Source organism: Montipora foliosa, chromosome 2 (assembly GCF_036669935.1).
Source record: "Montipora foliosa isolate CH-2021 chromosome 2, ASM3666993v2, whole genome shotgun sequence".
NCBI lineage: Eukaryota > Metazoa > Cnidaria > Anthozoa > Scleractinia > Acroporidae > Montipora > Montipora foliosa.
The window spans coordinates 42,895,233-42,917,014 of NC_090870.1; the positions used below are offsets into that span (position 1 = coordinate 42,895,233).

Here is a 21,782-nt window from a genome sequence, read left to right on the forward strand (position 1 = left end):
TAATAAGTAGCTTAATAAACTAAACAAACTAAACAGGCGAAGAGATTGACAGTGAATTGTTACAAAAAGTTATGTAAGATATAAATTAATTTTGGATAGTAAATTGGGTGCCTCAATATAATCCTCCTCGCTTTCTAGAGCTGCGAATAAAGCTTTGCGAATTGATTTCTTAAACGCCAGTTTAGGTAGATTACATACTCGCGATGGGAGACAATTCCACGCTTTCACGCCAAAGCATGAAAAATAATTGCGCTGTTGATTTAAACGTGAAAATTTAATATGATATTTGCCACAAGATGCAGCCCTCGTGTTATATGAATGAATCAAGCTGGTCTTGATAAATTTGTCTCAAAAATCTTTTGGAGCAGAGTTATGTAAGATAACTTCAAAGTAAAACAGGTGAATGGGTAATATTTTTTGAAGAAATGAAACAAAGAATAGCATGAGTTCTTGGATTTAGAAAATACATCAAACGTATTGCACGTTTTTGAAGTAACAATAATTTATGCCGGGGGGGGGGGGGACTCCCATATGAAACAGACGGGATGCTCGTCGGAAATTTTGAATTTAACCCCTAAAGGAGACCAATCTAGGCGTGGCTTAAGCAGATTTTGACCCCTAAAAGAGACCGTTTAAAAACACAAAAATACGACACGCAAAGAGTTTTAATGAAAAAAAAGGCATAATCATCGAATGCTTTTATCTAAAAAGAAAATTTAAAAGGAAATTTGACTTCTGTTTCTCTTCGCGTAATTCTGTGTTACTTCGCGGAACCATAAACGAGACCTTGGTGGCATAAAATATTGGCGCTTTGCCCGGAACACCCTAAGGGGTGATATATGCTTCTCAAAGTACAGAATGGAACGAAGTGTCTTAGACGAGATATTACTCCACCAATTTTACTAATCTTCACGGCGATATAGTCTACGTGATATTTCCAGGACAAACGGTTGTCAATCAGAACACTAAAGTACTTAACATATTCCTTACACTCCAGACCTGACGATATGTTAGTGCTGTAGTCTATTACTTTGAGTTGGATCTCATAATTTAGCGATCGCTGTGGAGGTCGAAAAATAACAAAGTTAGATTTCGTAATGTTAAGTGTCAGCTTATTTACATTCACATTCATTTTTCAGCTCTTTGTTAACGGTCTCCTCGAGGGACTTGAGATGTCTATCAGCATAAAGCATGTTTGTGTCATCCGCAAATAGGACAAAATTTAACTTCTGTGAAGAATTTGGAATATCGTTAATAAATGCCAGAAATAGAAGAGGACCCAGCACTGAGCCTTATGGAACACCACATGGGACAATTTTCTTATCAGAAATAAAGCGGCACAAAGCATGCGCGTAAGTGTTTACAGACTGAAGCTTCAAACATGGCAAATCTAAATAACCTTCGTTAAAATCATCGTCACAAACAGCAAAATGGTCATTTAACACCGTTTAAATTAGGAAGCTAAATCGAAAGTCTGCTTGTTAAAACACTTTCACCGTTCGATCAAAGTTTTTGAGGTTAATTTGAAATGGAAATTGAAAGTGCAGTTTGTAAAGGATCCACATGAAATGGCAGCTGCGCTGTAATTGAGGTGAGCGTTAGTTTATTGTAAAATGACCCGTCTTTTTTTCCTTGCAGCCGTTTAAAACGTTCTTAGACATTTTTTTAATTCCTCGATTTCAGTAACAAATTTGTTTTGGTGGGCGACCAGCCCTACAAGAGAGAATTACTCCGAGTGAAACAAATTGATGGCGTGAATAGTTTAATTTTCAGCAATAAGTATCTGGAAAAGCGAAGTCAAACACTAGTTGGCAAAAGTATGAACTCTTCTCTTACCCCTGAAAACTTTCAGGCCAAATTTTGTGGCTTTCTTTGTCTTCTGTAGCACAGCATCACTTTGTATTCTCAATATTTCTGATTCATAAATGCTGGCGAGTTTGCGCCGGCCATTTTGTTTTGTTTGGATCAAGCATTATTCACTCCGTAGGGAGTGAATAATGCTCAATTACTCCAAGATAGCGAACCAATCAGATTGCTTGAAACACCAAGATCACTGAGTGAGCATGTACTAAGAGAAATTGAATAAAATCAGTGCCATGTAAAAAAATCGCCAAAGCGTTTCAGACTTTTCAGTGTGGAACATGTAACAGGGAATCAAACTCTCTCGCACATGAAAGTTGTTTCACTTGCAGAATTTTTATTTTGCAAGATACGGCCATGAATTACAAGTCAAATTGATCGTTTAATTGTGTACTTTGTAGACAACATATTTCTTTGAAAATTAAATTAAATTGTTCCCAACTCCATGGTTACAAAACGAAAAACAAACTGCTCTACGCGCGGGCCGAAATCCGAAATTGACAACAGCGGCCGATAAGAACACGTACGCCGGTTTAGTTTTGAGCTCGTTCACCCAATGTAGAACACCATGATTCGAAAATAAATATTAAAGAACACTCGAAGCAAGTGTACACAACACAAGGGTTAGGTAAATGGGAAAAAATGTGTTTTCACTTGTTTCTGAACACAAGATCATCAATAGTCGCTCGCGTCATGCAAGTTTGCCTAATGAAATCACACATCAAAACACGCGCTTTCATTGGTCCCTACTAAAATCTCCAGGAAACCTTACATTACACGTACACTTACATTACACTTTTCACAGCACACGATCGCACTACTTCGCGCGGCATTAAGCTAGCCATCTCGCAAGCCTCGCGTCTTCGCTTCATAAAACGGTCAAGATTTTGTCTATTGACTGGCATGTACTTTCCGAGCCATAGCGAGGATAAAAGAGTATCTCGCTATCTGTGCGTCGAGGATAAAAGAGTATTCACTCTATCAGTGCGTTTTCTTGGCTGTTTCAGTATTTTTGGCAAACTGGCATTCGGTTACAGGCCGGCTAAACCAGTCTAATTAATCCTAGACTAAACAAAGTTATGTATCAACTACGCTATCCATGCCACTATAATTTCTTCATCAGACACCTGCTGCATCAGTAGTCGGGAGAGAGTTTTCATTCTTCTAGATCGTCTGCTCTGTGTGTTCCTTTCTTTACCAACTTGCCGAAGCAATTGAAACATGAACTCAGCAGAGTCATTTTGTGATTCTGGTGTTTCATTATTCAGTGGCAGGGTATTTTCAGGATAAATTTTCATCTTATTATAGGCCTTGCCTCCTATAGCTGGGAAGTAGGGATGGCGCAGTCGCGAAAGCACTCTCCTCATTCCCACTACTTGAATGCCGGTGGCCCGCGTTCCGTACCTAGACTTGACGTCATATGTGGGTTGAGTTTTTTGGTCCTTTGCTTTGAGAGGGTTTTCTCCGGATAATGTGGTTTTCCCCTCTCCTGAAAAACCAGTCTTCGATTTGATATTAGCATAGTTAATAGAGGGGACTGGTTTTGAAGCTCGGCAAACAAAGATGCCAAGATTTATGTTGGAAAGTCCATGACCGTGCACAATCTTTTGTTTTGCGCTCATACACTTTGCATGAATTACGTAACCAACACGTTTCTATTGGTTAGTTCCTCAGTACGGAGTAAACTACCATTGAGTTTTGTGCACGGTCAAGGCCAAAAATGAGAACAAAAACATACAACAAAGAAATTTCTCCGGCTTCATAAGCATTCCCCTCTATTAACTATCATATTAGCTTTTTTTTTAAATTTGATTTTTGTACTGTATTCCTAATTAATTCCCCAGCACTAAATAGGTGGTTTGCAACCCATCTCTAGAGAAAAATAGGACATTGCTGCAATGTACAATTGCTGATGGACGAACAAAAGGAGCTAATAAGAAATCTTTTGTTTTCGTCCACCAACATGGTGGCAATGACGTAACTTGAAAACCACCTATACAGTCGACATAAAGTTCATCATTATTATTATTAGTGTTGGTATTATTATTAAAATTATTATTATTATTATTATTATTATTATTATTATTATACTTGGTAGCAGTAGTAGTAGTAGTAGTAGTAGTAGTAGTAGTTACTGTAGTAGTAGTAGTAGTAGTAGTAGTAGTAGTAGTAATTTTCCCTTGCTTTGTGTCGGCTACGTGTAATTACTTCGAGTTTTGATTGGTTTACTGGATTATCTCTGTCCTTTTTGATTGACCAAAGTAATTACTTTGGTTTTGTCCTCACAACACTCGTTTGAAACTCACTCTATAATTATTATTTACTGCGGATAGATCCCTCACTTAGAAAATATAGTAGACATGGTTTCCTTAGAAACTGAACTCAATAATACAGAATGTTTGTTTGATGGTGCTCAGATACCCTTTTGAAAAAGATGCAGATATATGCACTGTTTTTACCACAATTTTTATTGGATTTTTGAAATTTTCAGTGCCGATTCAATACTTCAGGGCTGTCAGGAAAATCTGTAAAGTGTGTGGCATGACGCTTATGGTCCCCCGTCTGAATTTAGTTTTGTGACAGCAGTAATGAAAGTAGATGTCTTGAAGTCGTCAGTGATATGTCCAGTTCCATTCCCTGTGTGTTCCGAAATCATCAAAAGCTTTTATCATCTCACAGTTATTTCATCAGCTATGTCCTGCTTTCATTTTCTGAATCGCCTCTTCTACCTCAGATTTTAAGATTTTAGGGCCATGAGTTATCGGATGGTCCTGTCATCTTCGAGCTTAGATCTCCAATGCACCATCTGTCTTTCTTTCTCGAAGAGTTATTTGCCTTCTTTGTTTTTGAAGCACTCCCCCATAGATTTCTTGCTTTTGTTGTTTGTCATTTCTTTGACATCCTTATTTATACATTTGTTTGCCTTTCTTTATGTGACGATTTTCAGTATTTTAACACTTATTGACACCATCTTTACCCTTTTATTCTGACTTGATTATTCAGTTCTTTATATTTCTCTGGGTCAGTGTTCTTAACGTTTTCCCGCTCTTTCATCATCTTTTTTGACATCATCTGTGATTCTCAGCCATAAATACACGTTGTCGCTCGTCTTTTTTCTTGTTATTCCATGTTTGACAGTTCGATACTGTCCCGAAAACTTTCTCATTTCACATCTGTTGTTTTCCATCTGGTGTTTCTCTTCCATATTGTTGCAGATGAACGTTAACGAGGGTTTCAGATTTGTTGCGCACCTCGCCGATGAAGATATGTTCTACATGCGCCCCATACATTCAAATTTCAAGCAGTCAATGTCATAGCTCTTTCTTTCAACCTGTTTGTTTTTCCAGCACTTTAAATACAATTGCAAGCACTGGTTTGCGGTCTCAATCAGGGATATCAGCGCCCGGGTAGGTTTTGATTTTTTTATGCTGTTTCTGAACCTATTTTTTATTAGGATATAAAATCAATGTGATTGCATGTGCACTTCCCAGGATTGTTCCAAGTTTATACCTTTATCTCGGTGATAGGTCCTGTCAAAGAAGGTTAGAAATGTGCCAAGAAGAAATGTCTCTGATGAGTTCCTTTCGGGATGAAACGAACTTCGTAACACTAACCACGAACAATGTATTTCACAAGTAACTGTAAACTTTATTGTCAGTTTTCACTCGTGAATTTGTGTGGTCTGGAATCCTTATGCGATACAAGGCGAGATTGCTGACATAATTTTGTCAGCGAACGGTACTTTGGGCGTGACGCCCAACGAGTTTGCCAAGCAGAAAGGTCTCTGATGAGTCCCTTGGTCGGGATGAAACGCACTTCGTAAGACTAACCACGAACAATGTATTTTCACAAGTAACTGTCAACTTTATTGTCAATTAAAATCTTATATTTCTAACCACATGCTGAATGTATCTTTTTGTTTCCTCTAGTCATCCCCTTCAGCGTATATATCTTTTCCTCTAAAATTTGTGATGAGATCCTTTACGGTCTTTCTGCGTCTGCGAAGGAAATGCCGACTGATTGAGGTTGAAGCCTTCTTCTATTTTTAGACACGTTGATTTAAAGGATAGGATTTTAATGACAATATTTCTCATTTTGTCTTTTTCAAGGAGGAACGTCCTTTGGAACTTGGAAGCCCTTGTGAAGAAGGCAGTGGGTAAACACTGTCAGGAAGTATCTTGTCGCTGTCTTTTAACTTGATCCCGAAGCGAAATGGGCACGCGCGCGGTAGAAGGTACCGTAATGTTAGCACTTCTCCTGGCTTGTTTCTTGGCGCTTAGTATTTATTCAGGTGATTCCCTATTTTTTTCTTAGTTTTTATTTTAGTACTGCAATTTCGGAATGATGAGAAAATTGAATGTGCGTTTCAGTCCTGGAACCATAAAGAAATGTCTGATTTGGACTCATTGCCGGAGATCGATATCTTTCTAGTATAGGCAACCATTCCCTGTCCCGAACTTTATGTTGGATCTGTTAGCAATTTCAGGCCTCATTACCTCAGATTAAACATGGCCATTTTAAATTACTCCCGCATGTCCTCCTTAATACTCAGAGCATAAAGGTCTCCTTGAAGGGAAAATTATCAGAAAATATATTAAGAGAGTACATGCACTTTCAGTCAATCTTTATAACATAAAAAGCACTTGTTCAAAATGAAAGGATACCTTCTCTGGAAGAAAGGAAAACCCTAGCCAAACCTAGGAAAACCCAAAGAGATCCCAATGGAGCGCCGTGTTTGGCAGCACACATTTTGGGCTCTTAATTTTTTTTTTTTTGGCGCTCTCTTCTCCCCTAAATCATTTTTTATCGTCTGAATTGGTTCCTAATGATGTTGAGATTCTCTAGAGCAAGTTTGTTTTCTATTTGCTCGAAGTCTTCGATCAAAACACTTAATAACTCACTCTGGAGGAAGCTTAATGAATTTGGCCTCACTGAAATTCGTCCTACTTGCAGAGGCCTCCGTGGAGGAACAAAAGTGAAACTGCGAACTACGTCGGTTGTTTGGTTTTGGTGGAATAGATGTTCCTTCTAAAAACGAATTGACAGTTGACAGTTTGACAGTTTGACAGTTTATTGACAATAAAAACGTAGCAGCCAGTAGGCTGAATTGCGTAATTATTTACAAAGAATAAATTAACTATTATAACAATATAAGACTATTTACAAGTTGGATAAGAATTACAATTAATGAATCTAATTAAAAGTTTAAAAATCTAAGACTAAAAATATGTACGTCGGTGCCAAATGTACTTAAAACTACGAATTAATATATTTGCTCATTGCTGGGATAAAAGATTTTTTATAACGGTCAGTGCGAAAACGTGGCAAGGTGAAAGTACGCAATTGTCTAAGATTGTAAGAGGCCTTGTGTCTTGGGGGGACAAGATTGCTAAAACGCTCATCACTTAAAATTGATTGAAAGAGTTTAAGACATAGTGTTTCACGTCTACTCTGTAGGGTTTTGAGGCGAAAGCGAGCAAGATTATCGCAATAACTGTGCCCTGGAGAAATAACATTAAGCGCCCGCTTTTGAATTCTCTCGAGGTCCTCACTGAGATAGCTAGGTATGGCGTGGTGGAACATGGGCGGAAAGTATTCAAGTAACGGTCTTACACAAGTACAATAAAAATTCACAATGTCTGACGATGGGGCACCGGCCTTGGGCAGAAGTACTAGAAAGTACAGGCGTTTGTTTGCTTTAGTTATAATTTCTCCTATGTGAGTATTCCTAGTTAGGTTGTTCGATATAGTTAGACCTAGGATCTTAGCGTTCTGAACAAAATTCTTGTCTCTAACAACCAATGACTCAAAAGAGTGTTTAAATTTCTTAAAGTCAATAACAATCTTTACATTTGGCTGCATTTAGTTGCATCAGATTGCATGAAGACCATTCTGCCACGTAATTGACAGCATGTTGGGCGTGGCTGTCCTTTCCCCTAGGAACGATCTCAGCAATGGTAGTATCATCCACATATTTCCAGGTAGGGACGCCTGGGATCCTCACGTCGTTGATCATGAGTAAAAATAACCAGGGACCTAATTTGGTTCCTTGGGGGACTCCCGCAGGCATCATCTCCCAGTCTGAATAACAGGACGAGGAGAGCTTGACGCGCTGTTTACGGCTGGTTAGGAAATTGATAACCCATTGTGTCACGCCTCGGAGGATGGAGAGGCTGAGAATTTCTGAACGAGGATACCGTGGTCGATCAGGTCAAATGCCTTTCGGTAATCGAAGAGTACTACTCGCACAGCTGCACCCGTGCCGTCCGTAGCTTCCAACCACTGATGAAGCATAGACGTCAGGGCCTGAGTTGTGGATGACTTCGGCATTGCGCCGAATTGGTCAGGATCGATGACCTCGAGTACAGCTGGCCCAAAATGTGAGGACAAAACAAAGTCCTCTGCCAATTTAGAAATTGACGGGGTTAGCGAGATAGGGCTAGGGTTTTGGTGGAATAGATGTTTCTTCTAGCAGCGAAGCGAATAATGTTGCAACCTCTATCGACTTTCCTCCAGACATTATTGGAAATTGAAACCGTGATTTGCATATTGAGTCATTAAATATTCCAGCTCACACCTTTCCAGTTAGCAGTGTAAACAACCTGATTCAAGAACCAAGTACCGCCACATCTGGTTTCAATGCGAAAAATTCAAGCCATCTGTTAGGTCTCAGTCTTTTAGTAACTAACACCATGTCTCTCGCACCCAAGATCGATGAAGTGAATTATTTTGCTACTCGTAAAAATCCTGATCTCATTTGTCTCACCGAAACTTGGCTAACAGAAGCCATCAGCGAGAATTGCATTAACATTCCTGGGTATTACCTTACCTGCAAAAACCGATCTACTGGCGCTCACGGTGGCGCTTGTGTATATATTAACAACTCAATTCAATATAAAACTCTGGACCAGCTGCATCATCCCGAAGTAGAAGTGCTTTGGGTTTATATGCGACCAAAGAGACTCCCTCGTGAAATTCCTTGTATCGTGACCGGAACTGTATACCACCCCCCTAGTGGCGACGACAACATTATGATCGTCTACCTATCTTCCACGCTTATGTCCATCAAAGGCCTCTATTCTGATTGTGGAATCTTTCTGACCGGTGATTTTAACAGATTGTACATCAATCAGTTACTGGCCCAGTTTAGTATGAAACAACTTGTCCGCGTATCAACTAGAGAAGACAATACAATATACTGGACTTAATAATAACAAACATGCCACAACTGTACGATAAAGAACTTTTCCGTTTATATCGAAATCGTGTGAACCGCGAAAGAAAGATCTGTCGTGCTCGTTTTTTCTCATCAAAAGTACAACACCTAAAACAGTCTAAACCAAGTCAGTGGTGGAATGACGTTAAAAAAATAGCAGGTATGACTCCTGCTACTGGCTCCGACGATCTCTCCTCCCAACTTCATCTGGATCAAATTGATGTTCTCGATCTTCAGGGAATCGCAAATCTGATTAACAATGCTCTTCTTTCAGAGCCAATGTAGGAATATCAACCCTTGGAGTCTCTTCCTCTACATGATGAGAAGTTTGTCGCACCTGTGCTTTCTCAGACTGATGTTTATTTTGTTCTACAAAAACTCAATCCTCGAAAGGCATCAGGTCCTGATGGTGTGTAAAACTGGATTTTAAAGGAATTCGCCGAGATCCTGGCACAGCCCGTCTGCTTAATACTTAATAGCTCATTTGCCGAACAAAGATGCCACCCCCCTGGAAGATGGCACGCGTCGTTCCTTTGTTTAAAGTAAAACCTGTGACTGACGTTAGTAAACATGTCAGACCGATATCGCTCACTCCCGCCTTGTCTAAGATCTCCGAGGAATTTATTGTTGCAATGTAGATCGGCCCAGCCATCCTATCAATCATCGACCCTGACCAGTTCGGAGCTATTCCTAAGTCATCTACTACCCATGCCCTTATTTCAATGGTACATAAATGGTCTGAAGCTACTGACGCTACATGTGCTGCGGTGAGGATTGTGCTTTTAGATTATAGAAAGGCTTTTGACTTAATCGATCATCGATCGTATTCTAGTCCAAAAGATCTCTAGCCTACAAATTCCTTTTGGAGTCACACGATGGGTCTGTGACTTTCTGATGGGCCGCAAGCAACGGGTAAAGCTAGGGAACGATTGCTTTTCTGAATGGGGACGTGTCCCCTGTGGTGTACCTCAGGGCACCAAACTTGGACCCTGGCTTTTCCTCTTGATGATAAACGACCTGAGAGTTCCCAACGTAAATTCGTGGAAGTATGATACTGCACTCTTGATGAAGTTGTTGAAAATGGAAAACACAGCATCATCCAAAGTGCCGCCGTTGCTGCCCTAGATTGGTCATGCAAAAATACACTACAGCTTAACGTAGATAAGTGCAAAGAGATGGTTATAGATTTTAAGAAGCAAAAACATTCTTTCGACCCAATATCTCTCGATAGGAAGGAGTTAGATACTGTCAACAATGTCAAGATTCTTGGACTAACTATTTCTACTAACTTACTCTGGGACGATCATATAAATGATATTGTAAAGAAGAGAAACAAACGCTTATATTTCATAGTTTTGCTAAAACGTGCTCAAGTACCTTTGAAAGACATCATCAGGTTTTATTGTACCTGCATCAGACCTGTGCTCGAATGTTGTACTCCCGTGTTCAATCACGCTCTTCCCAAGTACCTAAGCGAAGATCTAGAAAGGGTCCAGAAACGAGTCCTCTCAATTGTATCTCCAGGAGAGACGTACCAACGAAACCTCGAGATTTTCCAATTAACGACGTAACATCAGCGAAGGCATGACTTGTGTGACAAATTATTTAACCTGGTCATACGTGATCAGTCGCACAAATTATTTCATGTACTTCCACAAAGACACCAATCGAAGTATAATCTCAGGAGAAAGAAAACATTTGATATTCCTCGAATAAATACTAAGCGTTACCAGAACACCTTCATCCCATCGATGTGCTGCGGCCAAAATAAGTACAAACTCCAGGAACATTATATAACGAATGATATTTTTAGTGTTATTATATTTCACATTGTGTATAGTTTTTACAAGCCTATTTAGTGACATTACGCAATTCAGCTCAAGGGCTGCTATGTAATTATTTGTTAATAAACCTATCCTATCCTAGCCTGTGGCCTTTGACAGCCACTAAAGTAAAACCAGAACCACGATTTTTTATACACGACATCATATCACAATTAAAGTGATCTTCCTGGGAATTGTGTATAACTAACTACAATCTACGACATTTGATTAATATTCGACAATAAAACTATCAAAGACATGTATGTTATTTTTCCTTACATCGAATCGCGTTTAACTAACTACAATCCACGACATTTAATTAATATTCTACAATAAAGATATAGACATCTATGTTATTTTCCCTTACAAACCTAATCTTAGTAAATTGGAAAAATATACATTATAATATAAAAGACAGATTTATGATATTAATTTGTTTCTTACATATTTTAACTGTTAAAAGTTTTAAAATAACAATTTTTCCCTTTGAGTGAGGTCTTGAAGTCTCTTAGGGTGGGATGAGTTCTTAAACTTGGTGGGGAAATTCTATTCCACAGAACAGATCCTCGATACTGTAAAGTCCCTTTCCCAAACTCTGTACTAGGTCTAGGGATGTGAAAGTTAATTTCTGAGTTTCTAAGGTTATAGGAATGAACATTTGCTGTGTTGGTAAAGATTCGCCTCAGGTATGATGGGAAAGATTATTATGCTTTTTGTACATGCACACAGCAAGTTGTTTCGACCTAGAAATTTCAAGCCTTTCCCATTCAAGCTCAGCCAATCATAGCACATTTGACAGCAGAAGGTTAAATGTTGAACGATCTCACCGGAAGTATTATTTGCAATACTGTAACTAATCGGAGCAGGGACTAAGATCTTTTTTCGTTTTTCCGCCAATCAGAATAAAGTCCAGAATCTTGACTCCGGGCAGACAGCTCATTAATAAATTGTATCAGTCGTAAATCTCTGTCGTCTAAAACAATAGACGTTAGGTTTTAAAAAGTTGCTTCTTTTTCGTTCTCTCAGAATTCACGAGGAAATACATCAAAGTACTAGTTTCTACTACTCCTGTAAGGGTAAGTGCGAGCTGGTAAACTCCAGCTTTCTTTATCGTATCCAAATTTTATTTGTCCCATCTTGACCTTGTAATGTGTCCTTCAGATTTGGTTGGTTTTCCTGCAAATGTGCCAAATAACAATTATTCCATGAGCCCGAGTTGGATATGAAGTGATAAAATAACCAACGAGCGCGTAGCGCGAGTTGGTTATAATCACTTCATATCCAACAGGGGCGAATGGAATAATTGTTTTAGTAAATTCTCAAACCGGGTTTTGCCGCCGATTTTTATTTCCACAATTTTACAAAGCGTCCGGAAAGAGCATCTTGAAGCACTATTTTTCATATGACGTAAAACTTCGACTATTGGCTCATAGTACTAGTCGGAGTTTTTTAGCCAATCAAACAGCTAGAAATGCAATAGTCGGAGCTGAAAATTTACTAAATGGGGATATTCCTCCTCATAATTAATACAGTCTTCAATTCTTTTAAATCAATTAACACAGCCTGTAAAAAGTACGATAAATCTATCAATCAGGAGGCCTGACTACTCGTGCAATTCGAGAAACCAGATGACCTGACTTGAACTCAGAGTATACCCCTTGGTCTTCATTTTGTTAGCCAGTGTTAAGAATTCCCTCTTTAAGGTAATTCCTTAGTAAAAGAAGTTGTCGTAAGATTTTCTTAACTTTTCTCAATTGTTCCCTACATTATGGTGACTCAAAATGTGAAATTAAAAAAAATAGGTCACCAAGCTCGTTTGGGAGATATAACTTGTTCAAGTTACTCATTTAATCATTGCGACTTCATCTATCAAGGACAAGTTTGTTTCATCTTTTCACGCTACGTTTCGCAGGAACAGGAAGCACAGCTTTGACGTAATTCTTGAAATAACGAAACAGGTGTATTGTATTGTTCAAAAGGAATAATTTAGTGTTTGTTTTATGGAACAGGCACACGTCATGAAAACGCACTGACTACAAATATTCCTCAGGTGCGTGATCTCGAAGAGACAATTTTGTGTCCTCGAGTGATGGCCACGAATACATTTTGCCCTGTAACTTTTTTTCTGCCAATTGTTTTAAATTTTTTTACAGCACAAAGAGAATGAGTACGAGAATAAATTATGTCAAAAAAAAAAAGATAGGTCACCAACCTCGTTTAAGAGAAAACAGAAAGGAAACCGAGCTCGACCCCTCCCGAAAGGCCGCCATTTTGAAACGTTTTTGACCGCGTTTGATATATCAATATTCACACAAGGCTACGAGTCTTTATGGTTAAATTTAAAGGATTTTGGTTAGAATCTCCCTTGAGACTTGTGAGACAAAGAAAACAGAACTGAGCCGTGAAATTTGACCATAAAGCCTCTTACCCATGCCCGAACACGAACGTGGCCCACGCCGTGTTATGCGCAGAACAGGATGCACTGTGCAATACTAGGTAATCCCCTTAATAATCACTATCGGTGCTAACAGCTGGCACCGAAATCATACCGACTTCCTTCTAATGGTAATGGTCACCCAGTGTGTCCGGGGTCTTTAAATTTGTTGAGGAGCTGGTATCGTCCGTTGTCAATTAGGAAGGACAGTATCAGTGTCCATGACTACGCTATCTTACCCGAGTGGAGAACCATAATGAAGGCGTTCTCTTTAGAGGCGCAAACGGGTGTCTTCTACGTGATGTTAGGCTATAGTAGTTCTGCCTGTCAAGATGTTGTTTACGCTCTTCTATGCTTGTTCGGCGTTGAGTTGTCTGACAGCTGCAAGGAGATAATAATATTATTTTCATTTTTTTTTACTTCTGTGATCATATTATAAAAACGCACAAGGTTTTGGAAAAGAAATATGGAAACGTTTGATCAATTGATATTGTGACTTAAGTAGAATTAAAGCACTTTAAGTTGTGTGAGGTCACCTTAAGTCACCTTAAGGGCCTGTTCACTTGGAGGTGGGGGAACCCGGGTAGGTGAGGTACAAAGCCTACTCGTTGTCGAAAAAGGAGAGCCTTCACATGTATTATTTATAGCCCCGGGGCGCTGGGGTGAGGTTTCCAAATGATTTGGCGGAATGTTCAAACTACAGATAAATCACCCAAGTCAGGTGGGGTACCCCACCTTCAGCATTCACAGGGAGAAAATAAGCGGGCTACCCTGGCCCGGGTAACCCGCCTCGGTGGGGCACCCCACTTCTCATGTGAAAGCGATAAACAAAAAAAGAAACATTGTATGAACAGATTGGTTACCCCATCGAGGCGGGGCACCTCACCTTCCCGGGATTCCCCACCTCCATGTGAACAGGACCTAAGTCGCCTTAAATGTTTTTGGGCAATTTTTTCTTAGGTCGCCTTAAGTCGCTTTCAGGTGCCTTAGTTACGGCGACTTAAGGTTCCAGAGTACGCCTTAGGCTAGGAGACTTGCAGCATGCATTCGAAACGTCGCGATCGTGAGGCCATCGTGGGACAAACGAGCATACGTTACTGAATATTGTATAGTGTAACATTAGTAAAGGTAATCACATGATTTTAAATGCAATTTGGATTAAATACGCACGAGAAATTTTTTTCAAAGACGAACAAAATTGCACGAGCTAGTTGGAACCTGTTCTTCTAACAATGTTGTAACGTGTAGCCGGGGCTTTACATTCTTGGCCATTCGCGAATTTGTTTGAATTACTGAATAAAGATCAGTGCCTTGGACGAAGATAAAATCTATTGGTATCGAAACTTTGATATACATTAAAAAAATCAAAATTCAACAATAATTCAAGCTACACAAAAATAGAGTTAAAAGCTTACCTTTTTCTGGCATTTTCTATACTGGTCATGAGACATTACACACAGGATTGCAGAATTTTCCTCGCGTTTTACACGGACAACCTTTCGTTTTGCTATCATCTTTCCGGGAACAAACGCCTTTGCATTTGCAATCCGAATGTTAAGCTGCAGCTGACGTTATCCCACCATGCTCAGAATCAAGAACATTTTTTTCCACTACTATTTGCCTCACCGCAGCAAACTTTCTTTTCATCCCGCCAATCGTATACTCGCTTTCCATTGGTTAAAACCAAACTCTTGAAGTCATTGTTGGAGCATGCGGCTAACCGTGATCCCTCCCTCTAACAAGTTGGTGAACAGGAAATGTGTATCTGCAATAAAGAGAAGCTCATAAAGTGAAAGGGTTGACACATTTGACCTGTTGTAAGGGAGCATAACATAAGCAACTTGAACGAGAGGTGCTGAAGGAACAAGGTATTCACATGATGCCATTCCTTCAGAAAATGTAATGCCACGAAAGCGTCCCATGTGGTCTGTCTGATACTTAGGGAAAGCTTATCTTGCCTGGAAAGCAGCTTTAATAAACCTTTGGAACAAAGAGTGCGAACAAGTTGTCATGGTTCCATCCAACAGGGTGATAATTGTTGACTGGGCATACCTTGCCGTGCTAAGCGCACTATATCCAGGACCACAGTCGTCAGTAAAGTTCAGCAAGGACGTCAAGTACTTTACTCACAGGTGGCTGAAGGGGATCAGCACCTCCTCAACTTGCAAAGAGGACCCACTTCCCGAGGTAAAATTGGTGACTGTTTTTTTGTACCTGGTCTCCAAGAGTCAAGCATGATGTCTTGAGTTCGATTCGAAATACCTTGGTTTGCCTGATAGCAGACATCCCATCAATCGCGGTTTATTCCAAAGGGGATGTTTCTTTTCTGGGTTGAACGATAAATTGACAATGTTGGAAGCTTGGGGCAATAGTACTGGTCTGGCCACCAGCAATCTGGCAAGTTTGGGGTACCAGGCCGGAGTTTCCCACTAGGGCGCTATTAACAACACTTTCGTTTGATCTTCCTCTATCTTCTAAAGGACTTGGGGAATGACACTAAATGGAGAAAACATATAGCTGAAATGTTCACCCCAATACAGTGTAAAGGCATCTTGGGGTGAGGCTCCCGGGAGGCATAACATATAACTTAGAAATTGAGTCTAGAACTAAACATACCAATGCCTGGATAGTCAAACGTTTTCCCCAAGTTATCAAAGCATGTCTTGTCGAGCTTCCATTCTAAGGCATTGTGAAAGATCCGTGAGGCCTTATCTGCTAGTATTATGTGACCCTGGGATATGGGTTACCGTTACCTTATACTAGAACCAAATTTCCCTAGAGATGTCATTGCAGAGAGTGGAATGGGAACCGCCCATATTACGCAGAAAAGATACTGCAGTTGTGTTGTCAGTGAAGAATTTAATATGACTATGTCCGCAGTCATTGAAAAAGGATTGAAGACCAGATTGAACGGCTAAACGTTCTCTTGGATTAACGTTCATGAGTTGCTTCTCTGGAGACCAACAGCCTCCGGCATTTTTCTGGTTTGTGACTCGTTTCAGAGAACTGGTTTTCTCTATCTCAATCTGGAGGTAATACAACTGACCATATTCAACCCCTGGACAAAATGATACCATAATACCTATCAATAGCAGAAATAGCTGAATTATCCGCAGAAACACCTATCAAGCTTGCGAATTGCCACAGATGCTGCAGATGATTCCTGTTGCATTTCCAACTTTCATTTGATAACTAGCTTACACTTCTTTCTTTAGGTGTTAAGTGGTCTTCACAGCCCTTACTTTCTTGGTTTGGATTTGGCTTGGTTTTTTGGACGGATACGGGTTGCTTCGGCCCTGCTGTGGTCTTTGGCCGGGGATCGTCCCCCGTGACAGCGACCCCTTCTGGTGGTTAAAAAATACCTTACATAATTACTACGCCCTCCATATTGATATTATCTTGATTGTGCTCTCTTCTTGTGGCCGGTAAGCCGTTTTGCTTTCAGTGACCACTTTAAGACGTTCCGTCAGATCATCACCAAACAGCTCACTGCCGACTCTTTGTTTTCTGCTACAGATTGCTTTGAAGTCTTCATCCAAATCCGTCTTAAATTAAACTTTCCTCTTCGACACATGATAAATTTGGTGATTGGTAACTACAAGCTGCAACCAACAAAACTGCATTCATTAGTCTCAGCAATTATCCTAGCTAAACGCGTTGCTAGGGAATGAGACCTTTAATAAACGTTTCTTGCATTTTTTTGAAGCTTTGCATCTGTGCTGGGAGTATTTCATTGTGCAATGTCTCAGATTACTGTATTTACTTTTGTTCCTTTCAGAAAACTTCAGTTTTCAGGGCGTTTTATCTTTTCTTTCCGTTTTTGCACCCTCATAAATAATTTTGAACACAGCGACCACCTTGTCTGGCAATGCAAGGCCAGCTTGTTCCTCTTCTTTGTCACCTCTTGGACCATTAGACCGCTCTCAGCAGTTTTATTCTTGCCAGGCTGTGGCTTTTTTGCAACGGTGACCATTGAATTTCACATTCAGTCATTTGTTTCAGACTGAGGCAGATTCCTCTTCCCCCTCAAAAGTGGCATCACAAGCCCTTTTTAGCTCCCCTCCCCCGGGCCAAAACACCAGCGGCCGGTGAAGACATGTTTACCACCGAAACTATTAGCAGTACTGCTTGTATTCCCAAGGAAGCGTCCTAAAAAAGTGTTTTATTACTTTCTATTCACCAGAGATGTCATGATTTCTCCAGGAAATAAGGCGGATGTAGTAAGATTTTCTCCAGATTTGAACATATAAAAGATTGAACACTAGGCCATGTTGGAAAGCAAGCGCGAAATTGGTCAGCTTTGCGCGTGAGCGTTGTCAGGGAATCTCTGTGACAGATGACGGATAGAATCATTTTTGTGTTTGAAACAAAATTAATTCAAGGGGAACTCCGTATTTCACGACATCACTGAGCGCGCGGGCAAGATAAATTGAAAACACCTCACAAGCGTTCAGAGATTCGTGTATAACTCTCTAATACCTCCAGTTGGGAGGGGGTGAGATATGAGCGCTATTTTTCCTTACTACTTGGACAGGTTCTCTTTTCCCTTGAAGTAATCTCCATGACACTTGCTCAAACTGCGTGTAATTTTATCATCCACAGGTGAAACCACTTTCCCCTAGCGGCTCCATAGATCCACATCCACAGCTTTTGGAACAAAGACAAAGAGATCGACAAAATTATCTCAGAAGATATTGCGAGTCGCACAATCTTACCTATACTAAAGGAAGAATTGTCCGAAAAAATTTGGGCTATTTTATGGTAAACGACAAATATAAAGTAGTGTATTGCTTTATTCCTAAGGTGGCTTGTACGCAGTGGAATAAGGTGTTTTTGGCTCTCGACAACCGCCCGAATGTCTCCGATAGAAGTGTTATTCACAATCCTAAGAACTTTAAGTTTCTTAGTCAGGGTTATTCTGCCGAGGAGGTTGAAGTTAGGCTTCGAACTTACTTTAAATTCTTATTTGTTCGTGATCCCCTGGAGAGGTTGTTGTCGGCCTATGAAGACAAGTTCGTACATAATCCGGAAGTGTACTACACTAAAACGTATTATAAGAAAATGGTGGAATACTTCCGTAGCACCGTAGATCCGAGATCACACAGCAAGTTAACATTTAGGAAGTTTATACACTTCATAACTACCATTGGATTCAACGCAGATCGTCACTGGGCTACGTACGATAACCTTTGTCATCCTTGCGACATACCTTTTGACTTCATTGGCCACTTCAACGATATGCAAGAGGAAGCTCCCTACGTTCTTCGACGAACTGGAATGGATAAAGTCGTGACTTTCCCACCTTTTATCACCCATAATACTTCGACTAAAATAATCGAAAATTTCGCTACTATTCCCAAAGTTGAAATGTTTCAGCTAATTAAGCTCTTTGAGAAGGATTATGAAATGTTCAATTACCATTTCCCAGGAGTTCTGTCTGGCCTTCTGGGAGATTTTTCAAGTGGAGATTTACAATCGTCAACCAAAAAGCGACAATGAAAGGTTTATTCAACATTGATGATTGAATAAACCATCATGTTGCTTTTCACTCACACGATCAACAGCCATGTTTTTCAACGAAAACAAAAGAAAGCGTTTGCATAATAACAGAGTTAAATTCCCAGGAGGGTTTGGTGGGGACTCCAACATGGCCGCCGTTTCTTTGTTTAGGGGCTCCAACATGGCGGCCGTGACAAGCCAGAGGGTTCATGCGAGCCGTGCGAATTTTGCATTTAAGTCTAAGCAACCTTTTCAAATAACACTGATAAACAGATTTCAAGTCTAAGCACTCATTTTAAAACGGTTATCTTATGTGTGACTTGCATGTTGACTCGCATGGCTCGCCATGTTGACTAGAGCATGACTCGCAAGCTGTGGCTTGCATGACTCGCATGGCTCACAAGCTCGCAGCACATTGTCCTCACTCGGAAGACGCGAGGCTGACGAGGCGGCTTCCCTAATTATAATAGGGAGTTTAAGATCTGCGACGCGACGGTAACGAAAACGTCATTTAAAATCCCAACTTCAGGTTAATTAATCTTTTTCGTCAATATGTTGACTTATCTAACTTCTAAAAACTAGTGTAACTTTCCAGGAACTGAAGTAGGAGGTGCGGTGTTGAAGCTACGTCAGAAAATTCAAATTCGCTGCCTTGTGTTCACGTTCTCTGAAAAACTTTAGAATTGGTAATTTCACGTCGTAGATTTGCAGAAAACGCGAAAGAAATGTACAAAAATGAAAAATGCACGCGCAGTGCGTGCGAAGCTATTGTTTTTGCTCATTAAATATGCATGATTTGTGACTTTTTCGCTGCCGTCGCGTCGTAGATCTTAAACTCCCTAATAATAGAGCCAAAGCGCGAGAGTGTTGTGTATGCAGAAAAAATTTCGAGCGCTCCAGAGAAAATGTAATGTTAAGATAAGGTTTGGGAACCATGACCGCTTATCATGTGCTTTCAAGAATCAATGAAAGCGCGTGTTTTCATGTGTGATGTCATTAGACAAACTGGCATGACACGACATCGTTTACTCCTCTGTTAGGAATTAAGTGAGTTAAAACACAGTTTTTTAAAAGTGTAAATTCCTGTTAAAATTAGGGCCATTAAAGAATTACAAAGTACTTTCAATATTATTGCAAAACACGTTGACAATTACATTGTTGAACATTCGAGACCCATTGGATTCCAAAAATGGCACTCTGATACAAATCTGCAAGCTGTGTATTATATTGACTGTCTCGTTGGCACTTAAGGGTCTTTTTGCAGGTACCGGAAAGCATCGTGTTTTTGGTCACTTGGGATTAGTCTTTATTTGGAGTTGTTTTGTTTTCTGTCTTTTGTTTCTTTTGTTTTACGTAATTTCTGCTCTGGTATTTGCAGAAGCTGCCGCACTTAGCGATAGCTACTACTACTATAGCTAATAGATAATTATAGTTTTTATATGTTTGTTTTTGTAAACTTGAGTTTTTCAATGTTTTCATTTTATTTGTAAAATTGCCAAATGAATCAGGTGCTTTAATAAACTATTATTAATTTTGCTATTATTATTATTATTATTATTATTATTATTACTATTATTTATTAACTGTGATGTTATGTACAACACTGAAACCAGAGACAGAACCGAACACCTTGAGTAGTCTGTGTTTACAATTTTCTGGCTATTTATAATTTTATTTATTTGTACTCAACTCTGCAGAGTCTTCAGGTAAAAAAAAAACAAATTGAAATTTAACTAATTCTTGCTAGTCGAGAATTAATTGAAAGAAAGCTTGTTGTCCATTTTTGCTTCATTATTGAAAGAAATGGTTTAACAGTGAAGGGATTGATCAACATTGCTACAGGCTACCCGGCTAGAAGGGTTGAAAAATAGGCCACCTTTACATGCAACTAGTCAGAGGGCTGCGTGGGCTATCTTTTGAGCGGCCGCTAAGCACTACAAACAAAATGGCCGACCAAAGAAACTTTTTGGCGGCATGTTTAATTTTTTATCGCTCATTCCACTAGCGACCGTTTTTCAGTGTGTAGGTTTGTTGTTTTGCCAAACTTCACCTCGCGCCACCGTATTTTCGCGGTTTATCTCACCTTTTGAGGTTTGCAGGAACACATTTTTGGGCGAGAATTGACTGAAATTTCCGCTGGGAACTAATTTTTGCGGTTTTCCTTTCAAGCAGCAAGACTATTTTCAACTTCTATTACTTTACTAACCCCTCAATCATCGAGAACGAATGGAAGAAATGTGGGATCCTGGAGGCCTTAGAATATAGTGTCCCTTCGTATGACCCGTTCGAGCAAGGTTAACGTGACCTTTTGATTGACTGCTTTGAGTTCGTCTCTTAGACCTTAGAGACTGGAAAAGTATTGATTTAACTTTTTATCCTTCCGTTTTGTTTGTAGCAAGCTCTAATTGCTTTTTCTTAATGCAAATATCAAAATAAACGATCTTTTTGACCCCCCTGTATGTGAATTAAAAGCCATGTTTAGTTACATTAACGGCAGTAAATTTATTTTTCCTGGTGGAAATTATTTTTGAGGATCAAGCACAATCCGCAAAAATTAAACCCCGCGAAATAAAAGTGCTATACCGTAACCCCCGGCTTTTGCGATACCATTTGGTGCAAACGTAAACCAAAAAATGTTATGACCAGTCATCAGATTAGACTGAAAAGAGAAAGTATGAAGCGGAAACAACATGTCCAGTCCTTTGTTCGTGTGTGGCATAAATTTTTGCTTAGTGCAACTCTAAACATGCATGCAATTTGCTTATTTCACTTAAAGAGGTCATGTCACGTTATTTTAGGGTGTTTCGGGAAAATCTTTAGTTAATCACGAGTTTAAACCTCGAAAATGGTAATGTGGGTTTCTTTTACCGGTAAAATTATCGTTACATCACAAACGAAATGATTCTGAGAAAAAAAAAAACCAACCTTTATTCAGGCTATTTGTCATAAT

At 39.7% G+C, this 21,782-nt stretch overlaps 1 protein-coding gene across 4 annotated transcripts in view; it reads left to right on the forward strand.

The window, feature by feature from the left end:
• LOC137990821 (carbohydrate sulfotransferase 11-like) overlaps positions 1 to 21,274 on the forward strand; it is a 22,839-nt gene extending 1,565 nt beyond the window's left edge. The window contains exons 1-6 of one of the 4 annotated variants that reach the window (XM_068835932.1): positions 1,178 to 1,591; positions 5,208 to 5,267; positions 5,790 to 5,885; positions 5,970 to 6,151; positions 11,926 to 11,975; positions 17,936 to 21,274. In XM_068835932.1, coding sequence (XP_068692033.1) covers positions 6,073 to 6,151; positions 11,926 to 11,975; positions 17,936 to 18,832 — 1,026 coding nt within the window. In that variant the 5' untranslated portion in view covers positions 1,178 to 1,591; positions 5,208 to 5,267; positions 5,790 to 5,885; positions 5,970 to 6,072 and the 3' untranslated portion in view covers positions 18,833 to 21,274. Of the gene's footprint in view, positions 1 to 1,177; positions 1,592 to 5,207; positions 5,268 to 5,789; positions 5,886 to 5,969; positions 6,152 to 11,925; positions 11,976 to 17,935 lie in introns of those variants that run through there. The other 3 variants (XM_068835931.1, XM_068835929.1, XM_068835928.1) reach the window with 3 other exon arrangements.
• The last annotated feature ends 508 nt before the right edge of the window (positions 21,275 to 21,782 follow it).